This window comes from Rhinatrema bivittatum, chromosome 12 (genome assembly GCF_901001135.1).
Source record: "Rhinatrema bivittatum chromosome 12, aRhiBiv1.1, whole genome shotgun sequence".
NCBI classification, from domain to species: Eukaryota; Metazoa; Chordata; class Amphibia; order Gymnophiona; family Rhinatrematidae; genus Rhinatrema; species Rhinatrema bivittatum.
In genome coordinates this window covers 33,018,991-33,043,343 of record NC_042626.1, presented here as the reverse complement: position 1 = coordinate 33,043,343, position 24,353 = coordinate 33,018,991, and the positions used below count along the sequence as shown (strand labels likewise).

General features: G+C 41.3%; 1 protein-coding gene across 1 annotated transcript; it reads left to right on the top strand.

Annotated features, from left to right (window-relative positions):
- The first annotated feature begins 6,633 nt into the window (after positions 1 to 6,633).
- On the top strand, positions 6,634 to 24,127 carry LOC115074319. Its single transcript, XM_029573645.1, has 6 exons — positions 6,634 to 6,942; positions 7,999 to 8,211; positions 11,977 to 12,122; positions 14,378 to 14,505; positions 23,132 to 23,279; positions 23,972 to 24,127. The coding sequence occupies exons 1-6, from the start codon at positions 6,684 to 6,686 to the stop codon at positions 24,125 to 24,127; spliced, it is 1,050 nt and encodes a 349-aa protein (XP_029429505.1). The 5' UTR covers positions 6,634 to 6,683.
- The last annotated feature ends 226 nt before the right edge of the window (positions 24,128 to 24,353 follow it).

Sequence of the window (24,353 nt, the reverse complement as noted above, 5' to 3'; positions counted from 1 at the left end):
CTACCCGACAGAGTGATTCAGGGCAGGGAGAAACATGTCATGTTTCTCCCTGCCCTGAATCACTATACAAATGCTATACTATACAAATGCTATAAAATTTTAAAAGTTTATATATAAACTTTTAAAAGTTTTATATATAAAACTTTTAAAATATATGTATTTTAAAATATATGTATTAAATATATATATTTAAAATAATATATGCTTTAAAAGTTTATATATAAACTATACAAATGCTCCAGAATGCAGCAGCGAGAATCCTAACCAACACCAACCGCCGTGCTCACATTACCCCCATCCTTCAAAACCTGCATTGGCTGCCAATAAAATATAGAATTCTATATAAAGCTCTCACGATAATCCACAAATCTATTCACCAACAGCTCACACTAGACCTTCAGAACCCTCTCAAACACCACTCGTCCGAAAGACCCATCAGAGAAGCTTATAAAGGGACCCTTCAAGTCCCACCTTCAAAATACACCCGTCTAAAAACCACCAAAGAACGTTCCTTTTCCACAGCAGGCCCGGTCCTCTGGAACAGACTTCCGACCGACCTAAGACTGGAACCTTGCCTTCATACCTTTCGAAGACAACTGAAGACGTGGCTTTTCCTCCAAGCCTTCCCCTAGTCAAAATGCCACTTCGAACTCAGCCTAAGGAATGAGATAATTACCAATCTCATAACCAGTTATTTATTATTTATTTGTTGCTTATTTCCGCCCTATCTTTCTTCCTGGCTACTCTAGCCCCCAAGTTCAATGCCCCTGTTTTATGTAACTTTGCTTGATTCAGCCTTCTTGTTCTTGGTTACACTTGTTTTTCCCCCAAGTTCCATGTAAACCGGCCTGATGTGAATTTCTATTCGTGAAGTCCGGTATAGAAATATATATTAAATAAATAAATAAATATCATGATCTGCTTTGGCGTGGCGTGTAAGCTAAGAAGGTGGCATTGTAATCCACTTTGGCTTGGTATACATTCAATGTAGGGTGGTATTGTAAATCCATTTCAGAGTGACGTACAAGCAACAAAATATTAAGCTTTTAACAAACACAACTCGAGAAAAACAGTTGGGTGGATATAAAAAAAAACCATCTGGCTAAGTGAGTTATCCAGATAAAATTATGCTGCTGAATATACCCAAATAAATTGCTAAATAGCCAGATAAGTCTTATCCAGCTAACTATAGACCTGCTACTGAGCAGGTCTAACTTCTCCGACTAACTTAACCGGATAAGTCTGAATATCAGCACTTATATGGCTAAGTTAGCTGGATATATAGCTACTCCCCGTTACTCCCACATCCCACCCACCACTTATCTGGCAAACTACTTAGCTGGATAAGTACTTATCCGGCTAAGTGGCAGCCATTAAACGGGACCAGGCATTTAACTGAAACTGCTTAGCTGGATAAGTCCCTTCTTATCCGGCTAAGTAGTGCTGAATATTGGCCTCCCTCCTTTAATGTAATGCAAACTTTTAACGCATAAATACTAAATATATTAAATAACATATAAAATATAAAATAATAAATAACATAATACCCAGAGAAATTAAATTATAAAAACAATTCAGAAAAGTTAGATATAAATCAAACTACCAGAAAGAATGAGCCCTCCATCTTACCTAACATCATACCCAAATTATTATCCCTATCAAAGTAGCCCACAGAATTACTGCCTTATAATTAGACCCAAGGTCCAGCAATTTAGTTCATCTGTTATTCCAGAATCTCCTAACCACCACGAGCAGGGACAATTTAGTCAGCAGCCACCCCTAGGCACAGATTCAGTGCCAGTGCCATGCTGTCCCCTCGGCAAACCTCCAAGATATGTGTGGTGCCCCTGGATCTTGGCTTCAGCGATGATCCTCAGTGAACGCAGGGACTGAACCTGCCCTCACATGACTCACCCCTTGCATGGAAACAGAGAGGGGGTGGGCCATGTGAGCGCAGGCTAAGTTGCTTGCGCTCACTGCACTATGAGGATCACCGCTGGAACAAGTTTGGAGGGAGAAGGCAGTGATGGCAGCAGCAGAAGTGGTGCCTTCTAAGGTCTGCAACAGGATTGCATGGTGGCGAGGATGGGAGGAGGGGAGGAGATGGGGTAGGAAATTTGCCACCCTCAAAAAAAAATGTTGCCACCTTAGGCACAGACCTAGTAGGCTTGCATATAAATCCAGGCCTGACCACCAGTGTAGCAATGAAAAAGTGAATTCTGAGGATTGCCTGTCTTAATCTGTACCTCAGCCTCTAAGAGTCACAATCTCTTTTATTCCTGAGTAGGTTCCTGGCACTTTAGGGGCAATTTTGAAATACTCTGAATAGTTTGTAAGTTTGCAGGTAGATTATTCCTGCTTGGGTGCAGGCGGTGGAGCTGGTGCAGAGTCATGAGCACAATGCTGGGTTCACAGACCCCCCATGCTCACTTACATCTTGCCTCTGCTGCTCTCTTCCAGCTGTCAGTGTGAAGGAGAAGTGATGTAAGCAACGGGGTGGAGGTGCTGAGGTCTGGATCCTGAGGTCCATGGGATGTAGTGGAGTAGAGATCTAGTGGGGAGATGGGTGATTTTTTTTTATTTCAGGAACATGTTCTGATACCAAGATCTCAAGCATGGTGGAAAGACGTGGAATCATCATATGGTCTTCTGTGCATATATTGACCTCAGACTGTATTTGAAGGGGTTTATTGGTCTATAAGTCACAATGAAGGACTTGAAGGGGCTATGCGAGAAGGGCCTTACCTGACTGTGTCTCAACACAAGTTTTGATTGACGATGACTGGCCCTAGATGAAGAGGTTTGCTGGGCTGTACATGAAGGAAATTATCAGACTGGATATGATAGGGATCTTATGTATAGATTTTAATTAATCTCTCTGAATGGCTATCATGTTTTTCTTTTTCCTGGTTTAGGTTTCTACTGCGAGGAAGGTACTGCATTTCCCAGTCCCTGTCCAACTAACACCATCAGAATGAGCTCAGGAGCCAGGCGGAGGGAGGATTGTATGCCCTGTCCAGCAGGACATTGGTGTAGAGAAGGTACCGTGGAGTGAGCCTAGGGTTATCCTGCAGAGATTAATGGGCAGACTGATAGAAGGGTTCAGTTAAAGAAATCTGTCATATACTAAGCTCTACATTTCTTTATTCTCAGGTGATCCAGTGAGCTTACCATGTCCTGTTGGCCATTACTGCAGTGGAGTAAATTACTCTAACCTCACAAGCCCCCTGGGACCTCAGGAGTGTCCTGTGCATACCTACAGAGCAGAACCTGGAGCAGAGAGGCAAGGAGATTGTCAATGGTGCCCATCGGGCTATCATTGCTGGACAACAGGTGAGCATCCTAATTCCAGGCAAGAAAGTTCTGGGAGCACTCCTGATAACTCAGCTGAAAATTATGTAACCTTTTAGCTTGAAGATCCAAAATGAGACTTGTTGATAGGAATATTTATTTATTTTATTTATTTAAATGATTTATATACCGGAGGTTCCTGTATAATATACATATCACCCCGGTTCACAAGGAACAATAACTGTCGCTACATTTAGCGGTTTACATAGAACAGAATAAGAATAAAACAGGAGTTTTTACAATTGAACATTGAAAATTAAGTAAACAAGTTTTAACATTGTACAGATTAATCGAAGTAGGTTACATTTTCTTCAACGTGTTCTTAGCTCTAGGGGAAAGCTTGTTTGAACAGCCAAGTCTTAAGTTTCTTTTTAAATGTAGGGTGGCATGGTTCAAGACGAAGGTCTGGAGGTAGCGAGTTCCAAAGTGAAGGGCCTGCTGTGGATAATGCACGTTTCCTCAGAACGGATTTCGCCGGTTGAGTGATTAGTCTGTTCTGATAGGCGCTTCTGGTTGGTTTCACGGATGTGTGTAGTTGAATTTGAAATGTTAGGTTGAGAGGTGCGATGTTGTGTAAGGCCTTATGTATCATCATTAAAGACTTGAACTGGATCCTGAATTTAATCGGAAGCCAGTGGAGATGGTGGAGGATTGGGGTGATATGATCTCTTTTTTTGGCATTTGATAGAATTCTTGCAGAGGCGTTCAGGACCATCTGAAGTGGTTTGATGGTGCATGCTGGTAGGCCTAGGAGGAGAGAATTACAGTAATCCAGCTTAGTGAGAATGATGGCTTGTAGAACCATGCGGAAGTCTCTGTATAGGAGGAGTGGAATATATATATTCTATATATATATTCCATATATTCTATACTCTGTATAGGAGGAGGAATATCAGTTATACTTAGAGGGTCTGCTCCAATCTGCACAAACAAATTAATTTTCTCGCTTGTATTCGTTTTTCATAAGGTCTTGCAATGTTTGAAAATTACCCATGTCCCCCAGGGTACTGGTGCCCAGGCATTAGTGACCCTGTTTTGTGTCCAGCTGGCACCATGAGGACCCAACCTGGAGGAGCTTCGCTGGAGGATTGTGAGCTGTGTCCTCCTGGCCATTATTGTCCTGATCCGGCACTAACAAAACAGGCCAATGTCAATGGCATGCCTTGCAGACCGGGCTATGAGTGCCCCCTAGGTGAGACTGTTTTTGATACATTTCTTCCTGACTGAAAATTCACAGGCATTCATGAACTTGTTAAGCCTTTCTTCATCCTCTTCTGCTAATCTCTGTAAAGGCGATTTGGTAAGGAATATATTTGGGTGAGCAAAGGGTCACCGAGGTAAATCCCCCGCTGATGAAAACTGCCCTTCCCTTAGCAGGCAAAACTGCGGGCCTAGGTGGGTTAAGATGAGGAAGGGAAAGTGCACACGTATATGTAGGAAGCCATCCCTTTGTGCCTGACATTTGAGGCTGGGGGTGCAGAGAGCTCTGGGTTGGAGAGACCCCTGGAAATTCTGAGGCATATAGTGGTGAGGGAATGTTGTAAATAATTATTCCTTGTAATAATGATGTTTGGTCACTGAACGGCAGTTCTTGATAAGTGAACATTGGGTGATCTGATGTAATTGTGTTTTGGGGAACAATGTGTGTCTTTTCCTTTTAAGGTGTGAGGGGTCTTTCTATTGGATCCAAGTTTGAATAGGAAGATATAAAAAAGTGGGTATTTGGCAGGTTTTTGACCTTTCCTCCCCTGCCCTCTCTCATATAGGATGGGAAATAGGAACCTCCAGGGATACTGGCGTATGCAGCCTTTGGGCTGGGAGACCCAGGGAATTTGTTGCCAGTTAGTGTAGCTGGGTTTAAAAAAGGTTTGGATAAGTTCTTGGAGGAGTCGTCCATTGACTGCTAGTAATCAAGTTGACTTAAGCCCAGATTTAAAAAGGGCTGCACGCGTAAATTGCAGGGTTTACGCGCATGGCTGGACCTTGCGCGCGCCGCATGCATTTTACAATGGGACGGGACACGCGCTTAAACCCCAGTATGCGCAGACGTGCCGGCCGAGGGAAAAGGGGCAGCCCTGGGGGCATAGTCTGGGCAGAGGGTGGGCTGGGACAGCTCCATTAGCCACTATCTTGGGGAAGCGTATGCTGGCAGCCAGCTGGCACACGTAGATTATTTCTGCTCCGGAGGGGCAGTAAGTACTAATATAATAAAATTAAGGATAGTTAGGGTAGGTTTAGGGGGCGGGGAGGAGAGGGGAAGAGGGAGGAAGGATAGAGTTAGGTGTAGGAAAGTTCTCTCCCAGTCCGCTCCTTAATTGGAGTGGACTGGGAGTAATTGTGGAGGTCCGATTGCGTCGCCACGCATTGCTTTGTAAAATTTCCCTCCTGCGCACAAAAGTCACAGGCCGCCCGCTTGGATTTTAAAATCTGACGCGCATGTGCACACGGCCATTGGATTTTATAGCATGCTTGCGCCCATCAGGGGGTTACATATAAAACAGGTGCTTTAGTAGTTACCAGCCCCTGAGGAGTTTCCCTTTCAAAGACATTTACAAAATTGCCGCCTGAAAGTCTTGCTGTACTGGGATATCCTTCTGCACACACAAGAGGAGCACAGTGAAGTAAGGCAAAGTTACCCCAACTTGTCCTTCCAAAACCATTCAAGTGTGAGACATCCAGATGGATCATGCAACTGGCATGGCACTTAGTAGGATGTAACCAAAAACTTTGTGTGAGCATTTTCGCTTTACAATTATCCACAAGATCAAGCCCTGGGTGAGAGCCTCCCCTTGTCCATCATTAACTCTCTCTGAAGGCTTAAAGTAATGTTTCACTTGAAATGTTCCATGGGACTACTGAATTCACAAGTGGGATGCTCCTTGCAACATCACTACTACTAATCTAACTTATCCTTAATGACCATGGTACTTGCGCCCTATTTCCTTGTGACCTGTTGAAATACCATACATTAATAAGACTTTAGCTTGTAGCCACCAACTCTATAGAATTAGTCATCATAATGACATGAAGAAAAGACTTCATGAATACTGTTTGTTCTTCACCTAAACCTCCTTCAATTACTTGCTAGGTGCTATCAGTGAGACAATTTGCAGGGCAGGCTCCTACTGCGGCCCACGCACTGGGATTCCACCACTGTGTCCTGGAGGCTACTTTTGTCCTGAAGGATCATCTATCAAGCATCTGCAAGTATTATACTGGACTCTTGAGTTAAACATACGCTGATACACATTGCATTTTGATATACCGCTGTGCTATCAATATAGAAGAGCTATTGTAGCACTAAAATGTAAGTCCAGGCTCAGAAAAAAGAGATGTGGGGGGAAGTTTTTCGTTTGATAATAGCAGGTCCTCTTCTCCCTTTCTGGGTCAGGTGTGTGTTCCCTTATTACTGCCCTCCGGGCAGTGCTCAAATGCTGCCCTGTGACGGAGGCCACATGCCACAGGAGGGGTCCGGACTTCGAGACTCTTTACAGAAAAGCTGCAGGAGTTGCGAAATGGGAACCTACCGCTCCAGTGCCACCAGTGAAATGCTCTGCCAGGCCTGCCCTGAGGGTTTCAGCTGTCCCCAAGGTAAATATGTAGTGAAGTCTTGGTGGGGGAGTAGAAACTGTGTAGAAAGTTGCAGTAGAGATGGAAGATCTGATGCCTTCCTGCAGAAAACCCAACTCTCATATTGTCTAAGAAGGATAAGGGCCTGAATGGTTTCTAGCTTCTCTCCCATGTCTTCCCCTTTTATTTCTAAACATCCTCCAAATAAATATTCCAAGAGACTCTTGGTAATAAAAAATTATGTTGCACCTAGTAGGGTTTGCAGCATTGTAGCGGGAAGGCACCTGAGCAGAATGGATGAGCCTTACCATCATTATCTGCTGTCATACTCTGTATTAGTAAATAGTCTACTAGCCACTATTAACTACTATGGAGGCCAAAACTGTATTTGCATCTTTCTGATTTCACTTGTAAACAGCCTTTGGATACAGGAGTGCTGTATGCAGCAATAGAGCAGGTAACACTTCAAGCTTGCAGGTGCAGTGAAATAGGTGTGGAATCTTCTCCTGATACCCCTTACTACCTCTTTGCTCCTTCCCCATACTCTTTTCTTGAATATCCCTAAACCTTCGCATCCTGAAAATTCTGCAGCTAATGACCTTTACAGACCTGATCACAGTCACTAGTACCAACTCTTTACCACGTGTATACACTGCAGAAGGCCTTTGTAGTATCAGTCCCAGATGACAGTAATATTGTAGATATTGGCATGTAAGGCTAAATTGTCCCACCCAGTCTGCCCCGTTGCCCCTGTGTATACTGTTGTAGCTAAGGATATCTTCCAGCTGTACAAACTAGACTGCCTTCGGGAGATCCAAATCAGTTTGTCATGTAAGTTTTAATTTCTAAATCAACACCAAGGGACCCCCTCCCTCCCCCCCCCCCTATTTCTTTTACCCAAGCTTTCCCAAACCCTGTTGCTCAAGCCGTCTATATCCATTCTAAACGTCCTTATATTCTTTCACAGATTTTGTTTCCATCACCTCTTCTGGTAGGTTATTTCACGCATCCTACCACCCTGTCCATAGAGAAATGTTTCCTTACGTTTCCTCTGAGCCTCTAATACTGTCTTTCCAGGTGTGGAAAGCTATTTGCAGCATCCCTGTCCTGCTGGTTACTACTGCCCCTCTATGGCCTCCGTTCCTGTGCCTTGCCCCCCTGGATCCTATGGAAACACAAGCCATGCAAAACATTCTGCAGAATGTTACCCGTGTCCTGCCGACACCTACAACCATCTATTTGGTCAGACAGCGTGCTTTCCCTGTGGGAGTTCCTCCTTTTCTCAGACAGGTGAGTCATTGCATTTTTGCACTGTATCATGCCAAAGAACAGCCAGTTCTTTACTAGATGAGGCATCAGAACTAGACAGAAGTAGTTTTAGTGTGCATGCGAAAAGGACATTCCAAGTAAGCATAGAATGGTGAGTTCACTGGATGTTATCCTTTGTCTTCTGCTGTATCAGTCTGTAGAGCAGTATCAAAGTCCTTAAAGAGTCGATATATTTTTGTTTTTATAAATACTCCTAAGGGGGAGGGCAATTTTTAAAAGGTTTTACCCCGGTAACCAGGCAGTTACCCGGGTAAAATCAGGGGCTGAACATTGCCCTCCTCCTCTGCAGGTAAAAGTGCAATGGGGGTACTTTTACTCACGCCACAAAGGGGGTGGGGCAGACATTATGTAATCCCCACGCATATTTATGGTGCAGACTTCGTATGTGCTGCACAGCAGGTGTCAAGCCTGCCAGCCCCCAAATTTTCAAAGGAAAACTCACCGGCCTGCAAGTCTTGCCTAAATTTTGTAAAATCCCCCCTTAAATATTTTACACTTTGGCTAATAATTTCCACGTGTACCCACCATTTTATATTCCCATATTTATTTATTTGTTATTTCTGATTGCCCAAGGTGATGTACAATAAAATATCAAATCCAACACAACAAATAAACAGCAACATACAAACCAAACACACAAAAAATCCAGCAGCATTAACTGTATCCTTGCCCTTTATCAGTCAAATCATGGAAACAATCAGGTCTTACGTTTTTTCCTAAAAGTCATCGGAAGGCAGGCAGCCCTCAGGGGCTCTAAGTTACAGCAGGTACACCAGCAGGCCAGACCAGGGTGAGGCACCAGGCCCTCCCCACACTGGCACTGCAGGGCACCTGTATGCCACGTTGTAAGAGCAGGACTGCAGCAGTGCTGCCTGCTGCTGTGCACTGCATCATCCAATGCCACCTACCTTAAACAGCTGCATCAGCCCCTGTCATCCAAAGGGCCCCCCCCCCACCCTTACCCTGCTGCCCAGGGTGTCTGTTAGCCTGACAATGATCCTACCCATATCCTTGCATTTCTTTGACTAACTCCACCTGTATCTAGATCCTGATTTACTGTCTAGTGCTTTGGGATCTGGCAGGATTCGCATTGCATTATGCAGCAGAGTTTGTGCATTGGTGATAACAGTGGAAGGCAGGCATTTTTGTCTGTAACATTTGTGTTTTTTATCTTCTGCAGCACAAGAAAAATGTTAAAATGGGCATATATATATATATATATATAGTATACGAATAGATGAGAAAGATCCATGTTTGGATATGGTGTTACATTAATCCTGCATATTCAGGCCAGGATATATTTCACAGCATCCAGCCATTTTTATGCCATCCTCCGAACCGGTCCGTAAAACTCGTTTCAGCTCCTTGATGTTTCCTCTGCATAATTCACCTTTCTATCACCTCTCAGTGTATGAAAGTTTCACCCAGAGCAATAATGGCTTACTCTCCCAAAACACACAGGTACATTAGGTGCAAACGTTGGCTGTAGCCAACTGTCATGTCCTGAATTAAAGCCACACGACATGAGAGATAGACTGCACCATTCCAAAAAGAAAATCCATTTGTACCATGCAGGGAAAATTTGCTAAATTTTACCATTACAATACAGAGGAGAGTTCTTATAAGCAACAATTTTTAAAAATTTTTTAGCTCTTCTCATTTTTAAGCTATCAAGGGCCTGCTTTAAGGACAGAACAACAAAAATTGCAAAATAGTAGCTGTCTGGCATCTATAGTTTTGTGTTTGTGCCAAATTTAAAGCTTGTTCAAATCCCTTATGTGGTTTCTGCAAATCTGCAAAAGTATAATTGCACCCCTCCCCCCCTCCCCCCAGAAAAATTCTGTTAAACTAGTAAACATCATTTTCTTACACAGGTTTCAACAGTGCAAGCCCAAGGCATAGGGAAGAGAATTTTCAAGTAAATTTGCTTAAGTTACTAAGCAGTCAGACTGGTAAATTCCCTGGGCTGGAAATTTCCATCCTCTCCATTTCAGGGTCCTCATACGTTCAACCACAGGTGAAAGGGCTGAGCCCGGCAGTGGTGTTAGGGGCAGGGAGGGAAAGTGTGCGCCAGAGATGTAATTTTCAGTTCTCCTCGTGGTCCCATGATAAAGGAGGCGCAAAGTTGTCGTCGCTACTTTTATACCCACCGAGTTTGCCGGTCCGAATTTTCAGTGAAAAATTCCTCAGGGATTTTCCCTTTGAAAACAGGCTTGTAGGTTTGTCCCCACAGAGCTAAAAACTACTGGAGCATTTAAAAATTGATCACAAAGCTATTTAAACCCAATGCAACAGCATTGTTTCCTCACTGGACGTGATAAAGGGAGCAAAGCTTTTGAAAACTCAGCACAGATGTATGGGTCATGCCTTTTGGGTAAAATCCATACTCAATAAATTACTACAAGAACATATAAACATAAGACAATAATAAAATCTTAAATACCTGGAGGTCCATGTTCAGCAGGACAGTTAGTGGACAATTTATCCGGCTAAAGTTCGCCGGATAGCTTGTCCCATATATTCAATGGGAGAGACTACTCACTGCATATACCAGCCTAAAGTTATCCAGCCACATATAGCAAGTTAGCTAAAAAACCTAACCGGCTATGTTTGAATATAACCAGGTAGGTTTTTTACTTATGCGGCCTTGTGTGGCCGGATCACGTGATGCTTTGCTTGAACGTAAGCTTACACTTCCAGTGCTGCCTCTGGATAAAGGCGTGGCACGCCTTCCTTATGGGGGAAAAGGGGGGAAGCAGGCTGACCTTGTTTTTAACGTAAAACTGGGATGGAGGCCTGGCCTACAATAGCAGGCAATTCTCTACGCTTTAAAAAGGTTTAGGGGGCGGGGTGGGTGGGATTTTAGGATGCACAACCTGACTTGTATTATGCTGGGGGTGGGGGGAGAGAGGGGATTGGCAGATTTTGTGTTTCTTTAGTTGGTAATGACAATGCTACTTAGCTGGATACCTTTTCAAGATATCCGGTTAAGACGCACGTCGTTTTGTTTTTAATTATGTCAGCAAAGCCTACAGTAAAAATTGCCTGTGGGGTTTGTCTGAACTGCTGGTAGTTTGATTATTTATATATCCCCTAATTATTAAATACAATAAATCAAATTACATAATATTATAACAGTAATAAATTTCAGCCCTAGTTACAGCCCACCCCATCCCCTACACTCACTAGGGAAAACAGAAAGGACTGTACCACGTAGCTAAGAAACAGAACACTCCCTCCCAGTGAATACAATAATAACAATCCCTTTCAGCCACTCCGTTGACCTTTCACAACCACCTCCCATAATGCCTAGAGAAATCAATGCCTCCTACTCATTGGCGCACATCCACACAGTGGGGATAGTACTCTCTTAGTACTCCCATTCGCTCCCAAAGGGTATTGCCTAGATCTCATTTGTTGACCCTTAGTCCCCTAAAATCCCCTAAAATGTGAAGAAAAATAATGTGGTGCCTGCTCAAAAATGTAAAAATAGCACTGCAGGAACTTTGCACAGTTCTTAAAATTGTCCCCAAGTCATTCAAATGCATGGAGCTTGCAACCTACCATGCAGATACCGCTGTTAGTACTGGTAGTCCCACGTTGTATGCTAAAGCGGCATTTGTAAAGTGTGAGGACCAGATTCAATAAATTCCACCAGGTATGAAGAAATGGGGATGTGTATACTTTTTTTCTCATAACTAAAGTGAAGACTGTCTGTTTCTTGAGGTGCCACTAGCTGTCATTGCCGAGGACAAAACCGAGTCTTCCAGGAATCGGATGGCTCCTGTATCTGTCAGGCTGGCTTTATTTATTACGATGAGAGAGGAAAGGAGCGTTCGGATGGCAACAGTGACCTGAGCTGCCAGCTTCAGGTAGGGCAGTAACCATAGGAGAAAGAACACTTAGAGGTCCATATTCATTAAGGCATTGAGCAGGAGCGTTATCCAGAAAAAATTATCCAGATGACTTTAGGTCTGCTGTTTGTGAGGACTGGCTTATCTGCACAAATGTAACTGGATAGGGCTCAATATGGCACTATCAGGTGAAATTTGATAGTCTGCCCTCACCATGCCTCCAGCCCCATCCCCTTTTTGTCTGGGTAACTTTGCCCACACTAAAGTTTTATATGGACAGTTACCCAGATAGACTAAGTTTAATGTTGGGTGCCTTAGGAAATGTCCAAGATGAGACATCAACATGAGACATCCCTGAACTCAACCAACAGTCTCAACCTCTTGGAAGAAGAATCCATATGAAGAAAATAGGAAAAAGTATAAGCATTGACAAGTTAAATGTAAAACATTGATAAGACAGGCTAAGAGAATATTTGAAATGAAGTTGTCTGAAGAGGCAAAAACATTTTAAAATATATCCAAATCAGAAAACCTCTGAGGGAGTCAGATGGACTATTAGATAATTGAGGGGTTATAGGGGCACTTAGGGAAGATAAAGCCATTGCGGAAAGACTAAACAAATTCTTTACTTCGGTATTTACTGAAGAGGTTGTTGGGGAGATACCAGTTCTGGAGACAGTTTTCAAGGGTGATGATTCAGATGAACTGAATCAAATCATGGTGAACCTGGAAGATGTGGTAGGCCAGTTTGACAAACTGAAGAGTAGCAAATTACCTGGATTGGGTGGTATACACCCCAGAGTTCTGAAAGAACTAAAAAATGAAATTTCAGACCCATTACATTTAATTTGTAACCTATCATTAAAATAATACATTGTATCTGAAGACTGCAAGGTGGCCAATGTAACCCTGATATTTAAAAAAGGCTCCAGGGGTAATCCAGGAAACTATAGACCGGTGAGCCTGACTTCAGTGCTGGGAAAAATTGTGGAAATTGTTATAAAGAATAAAATCACAAAACATTTAGATAGACATGGTTTAATGGGATACAGCCAGCATGGATTTACCCAAAGGAAGACTTGCCTCACAAATCTCCTATATTTTTTGGAATGAGTAAATAAATATGTGGGCAAAGGTGAACCAGTAGATGTAGTGTATTTGGATCTTGAGAAGGCATTCGAAAAAGTCCCTCATGAGAGGCTTCTAAAAAAACTAAAATGTCATGGGACAGGAGGCGATGTCCTTTCGTGGATTGCAAACTGGTTAAAAGACAGGAAGCAGAGAGAAGGATTAAATGGTCTGTTTTCTCAGTGGAAAAAGGTAAACAGTGGAGTGCCTTAGGGATCTTTACTTGGACTGGTGCTTTTCAATATATTTAAAAATTATCTGGAAAGGGATATGATGAGTGAGGTGATCAAATCTGCAATGAAACAAAATTATTCAGAGTAGTTAAATCACAAGCGGATTGTGATAAATTGCAGGAAGACTTTGTGAGATTGGAAGATTGGGTGTCCAAATGGCAGATGAAATTTAATGTGGACAAGTGCAAGGTGATACATACAGGGGAAAATATGCTTTAGTTACACGATGTTAGGTTCCATATTAGGAGTTACCACCCAGGAAAATGTTCTAGGCGCCATAGTGGATAATACATTGAAATTGTCAGCTAAGCGAGCTGTGGCAGTCAAAAAATATAGTTGCAATTTTGAAGGTATGAAATAAAACAATAAAGGGTATGGAATGGCTCCCTTATGAAGAAAGTCTAAAGATGTTAGGACTGTTCAGCTTGGAGAAGACATGGCTGAGGGGGACTAAAACAGGTAGTCCTATTATCTTTCTGATAATAGGACTAGGGGCAGTTCATTTTTTCTAGCAAGTAGCACATTTAAAACAAATCAGAGAAAACATTTTTTCGCAACGCACAATTAAACTCTGGAAGTCGTTGCCAGAGGATGTGATTACGGCATTTAGTGTAGTTGGGTTTTAAAAAGCTTGGATAAGTTTCTGTAGAAGTCCATAATCAAGTTGACTTAGGGAAAAGCCACTGCTGCTTATTACCAGCATTAGTAGCATGGGATCTCTTTAATGTTTGGATACTTGCCAGGTATTTATAACCTGGATTCGCCACTGTTGAAAACAGGATGCTGGGCTTGATGGACCCTTGGTCTGACCCAGTTTGGCAAATTCTTATGCTGTTATGTTGTTGATAGGTCTTGGATGGTGTTTTATGGAGAGGGCATAGTTGTAACTCTGGCTCATATGTGTTGTTCCAGGTGGAAGAGCGCTGTGCAGTCACAGAGGTTCGCCTAGCTTCTACACGAAAGTGCGTTGTGCCAGAGCAGTACGACTGTGCTACTTTCTGTGGCCAGTTTGGTGGAGAGCTCAGTCCTGAGCTGGGCATGTGAGTGTGGCATCATTTACAATCCCATTCTTTTCATTCCCATATCACATTCTGTCTTCATTTATAACCTACTTTCTGAACAAAAAGAAGGCTTATGAAATCGTTTTGAGTGTGTGTGTATGTGTGTGTGTATGCGTGTGTGTGTGTGTATGTGTGTGTGTGTGTGTGTGTGTGTGTATGTGTGTGTGTATATGTGTGTGTGTGTGCGTAGGATGCACCCTAATAACTTTTGTATTCAGTGTCCTATCCACATCAGATTTTCAGAACTTATCAGGGTGGGGGGATGAGAGGGCATAAGGATTATGGCAGAAGTGTTTCTTTTTTTTAGACCCATGCATATGCAAGAGCCGCGGATACATGTTCATGCATCCCGTTACTTCTGGGTGGAGCTTCTTGCTTTCGTAGCGCTGACAACCATTAATTGAAAATTTGTCCCAACATATGGGGTTGCTGCGATTTAACAATGCTTAGCACAATCAGAAGGCATTCTCCATGTGAAATCAGCTCTCGCGTGTCTCAGTTTGACATAGTAAGCCACACTGTATTGCGTAGGATATTGCATTTCCCGTTGCCATCCAGCGTATCATGCTAAATGTTCCAAACATTTAAGGAGTGAGTCTCAAACTGCCCACATTGCTGCAAAGACCGCAGTTACCATTTTAGGGGTAACATTTCTTAATGAGGGCAATCTGCACGCAGCGGCAGTTACAAACTCTAAACAACTGCTAGGCAGACCTGCTGGACCATTTGGGTCTATCTTTTACTGTTACCTGTGGTCTTTGCACCTCTTGTCAAAGGAAAAGTCTGCATGACTTTTACTTTGAAAATTTCCCCAAGGGAAAACTATGCACAGAGATTTGCCTTTTCTGCAGATACTATTTCCGACCGAACCTACATGTCTGGTTTTGAAAATCCAAGACCAAGTGCGCAGTTTTTTCCACCAAGCTAACCCCGCCTCACAGAAATTCCTTTCAAAATTTGCTCTTTTAGTGCTAGTTTGTGAATAGTATCTTAACTGAAAAACTTGCAGAGCCAGGCCTTGTTAAATTAATCCAGTCACAGAAGGCAAGAGAAGGTATTACAAACTAAACAAAGTTGCCCTTATCGTGTGCATTAGGGCCATATCGCACGCGATAAGGGCCATATCACGGTGGTAAGATTTAAATTAGAGGGAGGTACCTATGCAAACATTCAATACAACAACAATGTAAAGTGATACAAGAACACCGTGAAATCCAAATGTCATACGTCTATATGATTAAGGAAGAGACTTTTTGAGTCTTGTGGCAGAGTTTGGGGGAAAGGGAATGGCCCACAGGGGCACAGGGGCTGATCTTATAAGCTTAAGAGTGTATGGTATGTAACAGATCACATTATGTACCATATGTTATGCTTTGTTGATGTTCAAGTTCTATGTAAAACAATAAAAACAGATTTACCATAAATTAGAGGGAAGGGAGGAGTCAGGGCAGAGTAGGGAGGGAATTATGGTAATTGGCAGCAGCTTCGCTGCCAGCGATAATGTTTTGAACATTATTGCTGGCAGCAGTGCAGGGAATAACACCATCTTTTACGGTGGCGCTATGTCCATGATAGCCTGCAGCCGGCCACACTGCTATGGTGCAGCCGGCTGCAGGCTATTGCCTGACCGCCCCCTGATTCGCCCCCCTGTAGCATAGGGTTCATCATTTTGCACGGAATGATGAATCCTGGCCTAAGTTTGATGTTGGGTGACTTAGGAAATGTCTAAGAGGTTGAGACTGTTAGTTGAAGTCAGGAATATCTCATGCTGTCAACATGAGACTTCTCTGACCTCAACCAACAGACATAACCTCTTGGAAGAAGAATCCATCTGAAGAAAATAAGAAAAAGCATAAGGATTGGCAAGTTAAATGAAAAACATTGATAAGACAGGCTAAGAGAGAATTTGAAATGAAGTTGTCTGTAGAGGCAAAAACTCGTAATAAAAACTTCACTTCTAAGCTTCAAAACTAGTGTTTAGAGGCAAAAATAAAACGGAAGAAAAGACCTTAGAATAAGCATGTAAGATTCATGGACCCTTGTGCTGTGATGGAGATGGCACCAACATCTCTCGGAACTGGACGAGGAAGAGACTGATCAGGAGCTTCACCTATACCAGCCCCTTTCCCCTTAAGTTCAGCCCTCAGGTTCTGGGGACAAGCAGGTCTTAGATGAGAGTGAATGGCTATAGCGAAGGTCTGGAATCAAGCTAGAGTCAGAGACAGGCGGCAGATGAGGGCAGTCAACGTTCAGGCTGAGGTAAGAGGTAAGAAGTAGGAAGGTCCAAGCAGATTTCGAGGCCAGGAGTCAGTCCAAAGGTAGGCGAGGAAGTAAGGATGGAGCTTGGTTGGGACTGAAGGAGAAGAGGTAGGCTGGGCTGGAGAGATGAGGCAGGCAAAAACTGGAATGTCAAGGCAGGCAGGAACTGGAACACAGATGGAGCAATTCACACTACAACATAATTGACCTATTGCTGAGGCAAAGGTAAGAAGTCCCTTTATAGGCTGAGGTGATGAGGGTGCCGGGACTAGCCTCTCATTTTGGGCCCTTTAAGTTGTGTGCAGTCCAGCGTGCACGTACCTGGGGGAGCATCAGAGTGAAGTGGTAATGGGGGCATCCTGCAGTGAAGAGAGGGATCGGCTGCCTGGTGTTGGCTAGGTGCCTACCTGCGAGCCACGAAACATAACAAAGAAATTAAAACATAGACATTCTAAGAGTCATTGGTCAGAAAAAACCTCCTTAAAAGACACATTTATTTAACAAAATGATTTGTCTTTTTATAAAGAAGAACTTATCTGAAAATCAGAATCCTGCTCCTTTAGAGTCATTGGAAAGGACTGGAAAACTTTCAATATATTCAATGAAGACTATTAAGATGAAAGTCGTTAAAACAAATGACAATGTGGTCCAGCATTTTGCGCATAGCAGCTTCAGGGCTAAACTTAAACAATAGCAAAAATAGTAATTACTTGTTCATAGCAATCTTATGAATATTCACAAATGATCTTTAATGTACTTATTGCACTGATAACTTCAATAAAAGAATTCTGAAATGGAACACTGCTCTCAGCCATGACGTTGTACTGAAATGTTCAAGCATGCACACTGATTTATCCATTTAAAAAAACACATAAAGAATGAGTTTAATGTATCCATAATCATCTGACGAGTGCTTATTAATCAAAAAGGCTCATGAATTAGAGCTTATCTATGTAAAAAAGGAACCCCATTCTATTGCTGAATTTAAACCAAAAGGTTCAATAGCGTTTAATCAGAAAATCCATCTTTTTTGTAATTGAACCAATAACCTGTCCCTGTTTCCTCCTCTAATGTCCAGTTTAACACAATCTATAACGAAACACTTCAATAAAGAGAAATCATGTTTATCAATGCAATGAGATCCAATTGGTCCTTCAAGCTTTCTAGTCTTCAAGCAACTCTCTTGGTTTTATCTAGATAAAAATGTGGGCAAGAACAAACCACAGGGCCTTATTTTAAAACGCATTTACTCGAGTAAATGGCTTTTGAAAATTGCTACGGTAGTAGTTACATTTACACGCGTAACTTGTTTTGAAAATTACCCCCACAATGTAGATGACATGATCTGATGTGCAAGTTTTAGGAATGAGCTCAGAAAACACAAACTGGGCCTTGGCTAAGTTTGCCCAGAACAAAAATGATTACAAGAAAGGCTTGATCTTTGTGGAGGATTCCTTGGAAGGAGAAGAGGTTACACAAGTTGTGTCATCTCAAATATATTTTTTAGAGCCAAATGTTTTGGGAAAAGGGAACCACACTAGAGAGCTTGAGGTCAGATCCTTCACAGGGGATTTGTTCTTGGTTGGCTGCCTTTAACAGCACTTGGAATCAGTTGTGATCAATCTTTCACCCATTGACTATCATTGAAGAGATGGTGCTGTCTCAAGGTTTTCAATTGTTCCTACTACTTTCCATGATGACTTCCAATTATGAGTGGATCTTGAAAGATTTGTACATTCAATTTCTTTTAAATTATTTTTTCACAGTAACCAGCACATGCTTTTTCTACTTCTGTAGTTAAAAATTGATTTAGCTGGGTTCCTCTGAGCCCTAAGGACCCAGTCATATACCCATTCAAGAAGCTGCACGATATCATTAAACGTGAATCATTTCACAGTAAGAGTATTGACAACTTGTCTTCATCTAAGCTATTAGCTTTGAAAATTTTAAAGGAAGATCATACCATGTTTATCAAACCAGTCGACAAAGGAGGCTCTATTGTGCTGAATCACATCGACTATGTAAATGAGATTTGTAGGCAACGTCAAGATACATCATGCAATAAAGTTTTACACACAGATCCAACCAAGTTTTTAGAGAATGTCATTAAGCAGACTACATGACACAATGAATGCTAGCTTTTTGTTTAATCAAAATTATGGGTTTCTGAATTTAAAATTTCCTCAGGAAAAGAGCATTTGGATGGCAACAGTGACCTGAGCTGCCAGCCTCAGGAAGGGAAGTAACCATAGAAGAAAGAACACTTAGAGGTCCATTATCAATGAGCCATTGAGCAGAAACATTATCCAGATAAAATTATCCAGATGACTTTAGGTCTGCTATTTGTGAGGACTGGCTTTTCTGCACAAATTTAACTGGATAGGGCTCAATATGGAACAATCTAGTGAAAAAGGATAGTCTGCCCTCACCATTCTCCAGTCCCATCCCCTTTTTATCTGGGTAACTTTGTCCACCCTAAAGTTTTGTATGGACAGAGTTACCTACATAAAGGGTGTCAATTTTTAAAGGGCCAGATTTATGCAGAAAAGTTGTAATTACCTAAATAAAGTTTTTCAATATGGACATCCAATTATCAGTGGAGGCATATCTTTGACTAAGGGGGTTATTTTTCAAGTCACGATAAGCCCTTATCGTGTGCATTAGGGCCATATCGCACGCGATAAGGGCCATATCACGGTGGTAAGATTTAAATTAGAGGGAGGTACCTATGCAAACATTCAATACAACAACAATGTAAAGTGATACAAGAACACCGTGAAATCCAAATGTCATACGTCTATATGATTAAGGAAGAGACTTTTTGAGTCTTGTGGCAGAGTTTGGGGGAAAGGGAATGGCCCACAGGGGCACAGGGGCTGATCTTATAAGCTTAAGAGTGTATGGTATGTAACAGATCACATTATGTACCATATGTTATGCTTTGTTGATGTTCAAGTTCTATGTAAAACAATCAAAACAGATTTACCATAAATTAGAGGGAAGGGAGGAGTCAGGGCAGAGTAGGGAGGGAATTATGGTAATTGGCAGCAGCTTCGCTGCCAGCGATAATGTTTTGAACATTATTGCTGGCAGCAGTGCAGGGAATAACACCATCTTTTACGGTGGCGCTATGTCCATGATAGCCTGCAGCCGGCCACACTGCTATGGTGCAGCCGGCTGCAGGCTATTGCCTGACCGCCCCCTGATTCGCCCCCCTGTAGCATAGGGTTCATCATTTTGCACGGAATGATGAATCCTGGCCTAAGTTTGATGTTGGGTGACTTAGGAAATGTCTAAGAGGTTGAGACTGTTAGTTGAAGTCAGGAATATCTCATGCTGTCAACATGAGACTTCTCTGACCTCAACCAACAGACATAACCTCTTGGAAGAAGAATCCATCTGAAGAAAATAAGAAAAAGCATAAGGATTGGCAAGTTAAATGAAAAACATTGATAAGACAGGCTAAGAGAGAATTTGAAATGAAGTTGTCTGTAGAGGCAAAAACTCGTAATAAAAACTTTAAAAAATATATCCAAAGCAGAAAGCCTGCAAGGGAGTCGGATGGACTGTTAGATGATCAAGGGGATAAGGCCATCATGGAAAGATTAAAACAATTTCTTTGCTTTGGTGTTTACTGAAGAGAATGTTGGAGAGATACCCATTCTGGAGGAGGTTTTCATGGGTGATGATTCAGATCAACTGAACCAAATCACGGTGAACCTGGAAGATGTGGTAGGCCAGATTGGCAAAATAAAGATTAGTAAATCATCTGGACCAGATGGTATACACCCCAGGGTTCTGAAAGAACTAAAAAATGAAATTTTAGACCTATTTCAATCAATTTGTAACCTATCATTAAAATCATCTGATGTACCTGAAGATTGGAAGATGGCCATTGTAACTTCTATATTTAAAAAGGTATCCGATGTGATCTGGGAAATTATAGACCGGTGAGTCTGACTTCAGTGCCAGGAAAAATTGTGCAAACTGCTATAAAGAATAAAATCACAAAATTTTTAGATAGACATGGTTTGATGAGACACAGCCGACATGGATTTACCCAAGGGAAATCTTGCCTCACAAATCTTCTACATTTTTTGAAAGGGTGAATAAACATGTTCACAAAGGTGACTCCATAACTGCTATTATGGTAATTAATAAGCAATAGTAAGTTGTGATTTATCTAATGTTTAGGTACTTATCAGGGACTTGTGACTTGGATTGGCCACTGTTGGAAACAGGATACTGTTGATGTGGCATGATCTTATGTTATGTGCTTACTTGCATTCATTTTACTCTATTCTCATCTCTAACACCACACATTAATTTATTTAAAAATTTTTATATTCCACTTTTAAGACCAAATCAAAGCAGTGTATATCTAAATAAAATATACCTATCACCAGGATTATTAAGAAACATAGATCTATATTAGATTTGCACACTTGTTATAAAGATTAAAGGGTATGTTTTGTATATACAAAATCTGAGAACTTTGAAGGAGATTATTTCACTATCAATATTACCGTCAGCTTTAACATCCAGATTGCAAACCTTGGTCCATATACTGGTTCTTAGACAATACAAATGTGGTAAATGTTCAATTTGTGCAAATACTTTGCAAATTAGAGTTCATTAATCCTGTGTACAACCGTAGATTTACTGTGCAGTATTTTAGAACTTGCACATTGGATCATGTCACTGTCACCTACATTGTGGTTTCTTCCTGCCCACATTTTTCTGTGGTTGAAACCAAGAGAGTTTTGCGAACATGTTAAAAATTTCTTGAAGACTAGCAAGACTGAAGCACTAATTGTTCCCCATTGCTTTGCTAAACATGATTTCTCTTCATTGAAAAACTTCACCAATAATTTTGTTAAACAGGACAATAGAGGAGGAAACAGGGACAGGTTATTGGTTCAACTAGAACAAAGATGGATTTTCCAATTAAACACTATTGAACCTTTTGGTTTAAATTCAGCAATAGAATGGGGTTCCTTTTTTGCTTTGATGTTTAAACTGTAATTGATGAGGTTTTTTTTGATTAATGATCACACTTGTCAGATAATTATTGATTGATCCAATTCATTCTTTATGTGTTTTAAATTTATAACTCATTATGCATGCTTGAGCGTTTTAGTACAGAGTCATGGCTGAGAGCAGTGATCTGTGTCTGAATATTTTGAATGAAGTTATCTAGTGCTATAGGTGTATTAAAGATCACCTGTGGAAGTCATAAGTTTGCAATGAATAAGTAATTAATATTTTTGCTATTTAGGTTTAGCCCTGAAGCTGCTATATGCTAAATGCTGGTCAATATCGCCATTTGTCTTAACAATCTTTATTGAATATGTTGAAAGTTTTCAAGTCCTTTCCTATCACTGTACAGGAGCAAGAATCTGATTTTCAAATAAGTTGTTCTTTATAAAAAAAACCAAAACATAAATAATTTTGTTAATAAAATTTCTTTTAAGGAGGTTTTTCTCACCAATGACTGTAAGAGCGTGCTCTAAGTAACAGCAAACCCACTTCCTTTTTTTATTTTTTACGTCTAATCACTAATTTTGAAGCTTAGAAGTGGAGATTTTTGTTGTTGCGTGTTAAATTAATGTCACAAAGAGAGATAGCATGACCATGTCTGTTCCTCCCATTCCAATTATAGACTGAACTGTCTGTATGGTTTGCAAAACTATAATTAGCGAAGGGAACATGTCTAGGACCTTTTGTTTTGTCTTCTTTCCCTTAGGTACTCTTTGGGGGGAAAAAACCTATATATTTCAGTTATTCTAAGCTATGTATTTTTTTTCCTCTGACAAATATTTTTCTAGAAATCAAAATGCTTTTTTTTTTAATATTTAAGGCCACCTTTAAGCAGCATTTAAACATGACTGTGGCTAGATTTTTATTTCTTTTGCATGTGGCCATGTTAAAGTGCTCTCTTTTAAGAAATAATATCCTTGCTTCTATATTTTTTGTATGGCCCAGCTGGTTTCAGGCAGAAGACAGCTTGTAAAACCCATGCCCCTTGATAAGATCCTGCAAGATCAAGACAACTTTTAAACTTTTTTTTTCTAAAGGACATTTTGAAGCATGGCTAGAATGCAGCCCCATTAAAATGAACAAGATGGATGCAAAAGTGTAATATATTACAATAAAGACTTATCATAACAATACTGATTAAACTAACTTTAAATTGTAGGAAAAATAGATTTTTCTAACACATCAAAGAAATCTAACACAGTCTAAGAGAAAGTGGTGGGCTGTTAGGCAAGAGGAATTATTCTGATTGTTGCATATACTTTCTATGTATCATTAGTATATATTAACCGTTCTCCCCTTTCTGCAGATGCCACTGTATGCAGTATGTTTCAGCTGAAGAACTCTGTGACCGATTCTGCTTGATGGGTGCTCCTCGGGTCTCTCTGAGTGTTGGCTCTAACAGAGAGTTCTTGCTGCATCTTACGTGGGGGAAAGAAAGAAGGAGCAGGGAAATGGTAAGATTCTGTGCAGGTAGAAAGGAAGATAACTGACTTTGGAAGAGGGATTTAGCTGATGTGATGTGAGATTTAAGCAAGCATGCGATATAGTGAAAATGATGAGGGCAGTTCACGGAATCCATCAGTAGGGTGCTATGGAAATTAGCATGTCAGATGCTACTGGATAGTACTAGATGATGAGAGATGACGAGACTGCTGAGCTATTCGGTTACTAGAATACTTGGGTGCTATGATATGGATGGAGTACACATTGAAGAAAAGCACCTGAATATTGGTGAAAGATTAAGTGGGACAATGAGTGGAGGGACTAGGAAAAGATGACAAGAGTCCCAAAGGAGTCAAGAAAAAGCACTGGGGAAGGAATCAATGGAATAGCATGTGATGATCCCTAGGTTAATTGATGGAAGTGATGGGAAGGGATACTAGAAGAATCATAGGTAGCATTTGGAAGGTTTATTGGGAAAGTAGAAGAATCTGTGGTACTAGAGGGTTTAGTAAGATGGAAGACAAATTATTAGCATTGTGTGAGCAGGAGTTGGAGGACTATAGGAAGCACTGAAAGCTGTAAAGAAATGGGAGGGAGTGGATAAACAAATGATATTTGGATGGAACTGAGTCTCTTGCATAATGGGGTACAGTCTTGATTGCAAGTTTAAGATGATCCATCTCCTGTCTTTTTCTGTTATCAGGAAGTTTTGAGCGTGTTGGGCCCAGAAGAGCATGTGTGGAATAGTGAACGGGTTCATTTTGTTCTCTTTGGCCCCAGGGGAGTATACGGGCTAATTCTCTCCAGTGTGCAAGTGCTAGAAACATTTTTATCAGGTAAAGTATGTAATGTGGATTAGATGAAATGTTGACAGTTATAGATTGTGTTTCCTGTATACTTCAAATACACATTACAACGACTTGGAGAAAGTACCCTTTCTTTGTGTAACAAGGTTTCGGTTTTATTTTCCATTTGCAAATCTGTTTTAATGTCATACTGTAATTTGAACCTGTTAGGCTTATGGCTCATTCTAGTCTGGTCTTGCTTCAGGAAGGGTGTCCTACTGGTCCTGTGTGCCGAAGTAA

Coding starts and splice junctions, on each gene's coding strand:
- LOC115074319 (XM_029573645.1), top strand. CDS start 6,684: ATGTGGGGGGAAGTTTTTCGTTTGATAATAGCAGGTCCTCTTCTCCCT. Junction 8,212..11,976: donor TTCCTCCTTTTCTCAGACAG/GTGAGTCATTGC, acceptor CTGTTTCTTGAG/GTGCCACTAGCTGTCATTGC. Junction 23,280..23,971: donor AAAGAAGGAGCAGGGAAATG/GTAAGATTCTGT, acceptor TTCTGTTATCAG/GAAGTTTTGAGCGTGTTGGG.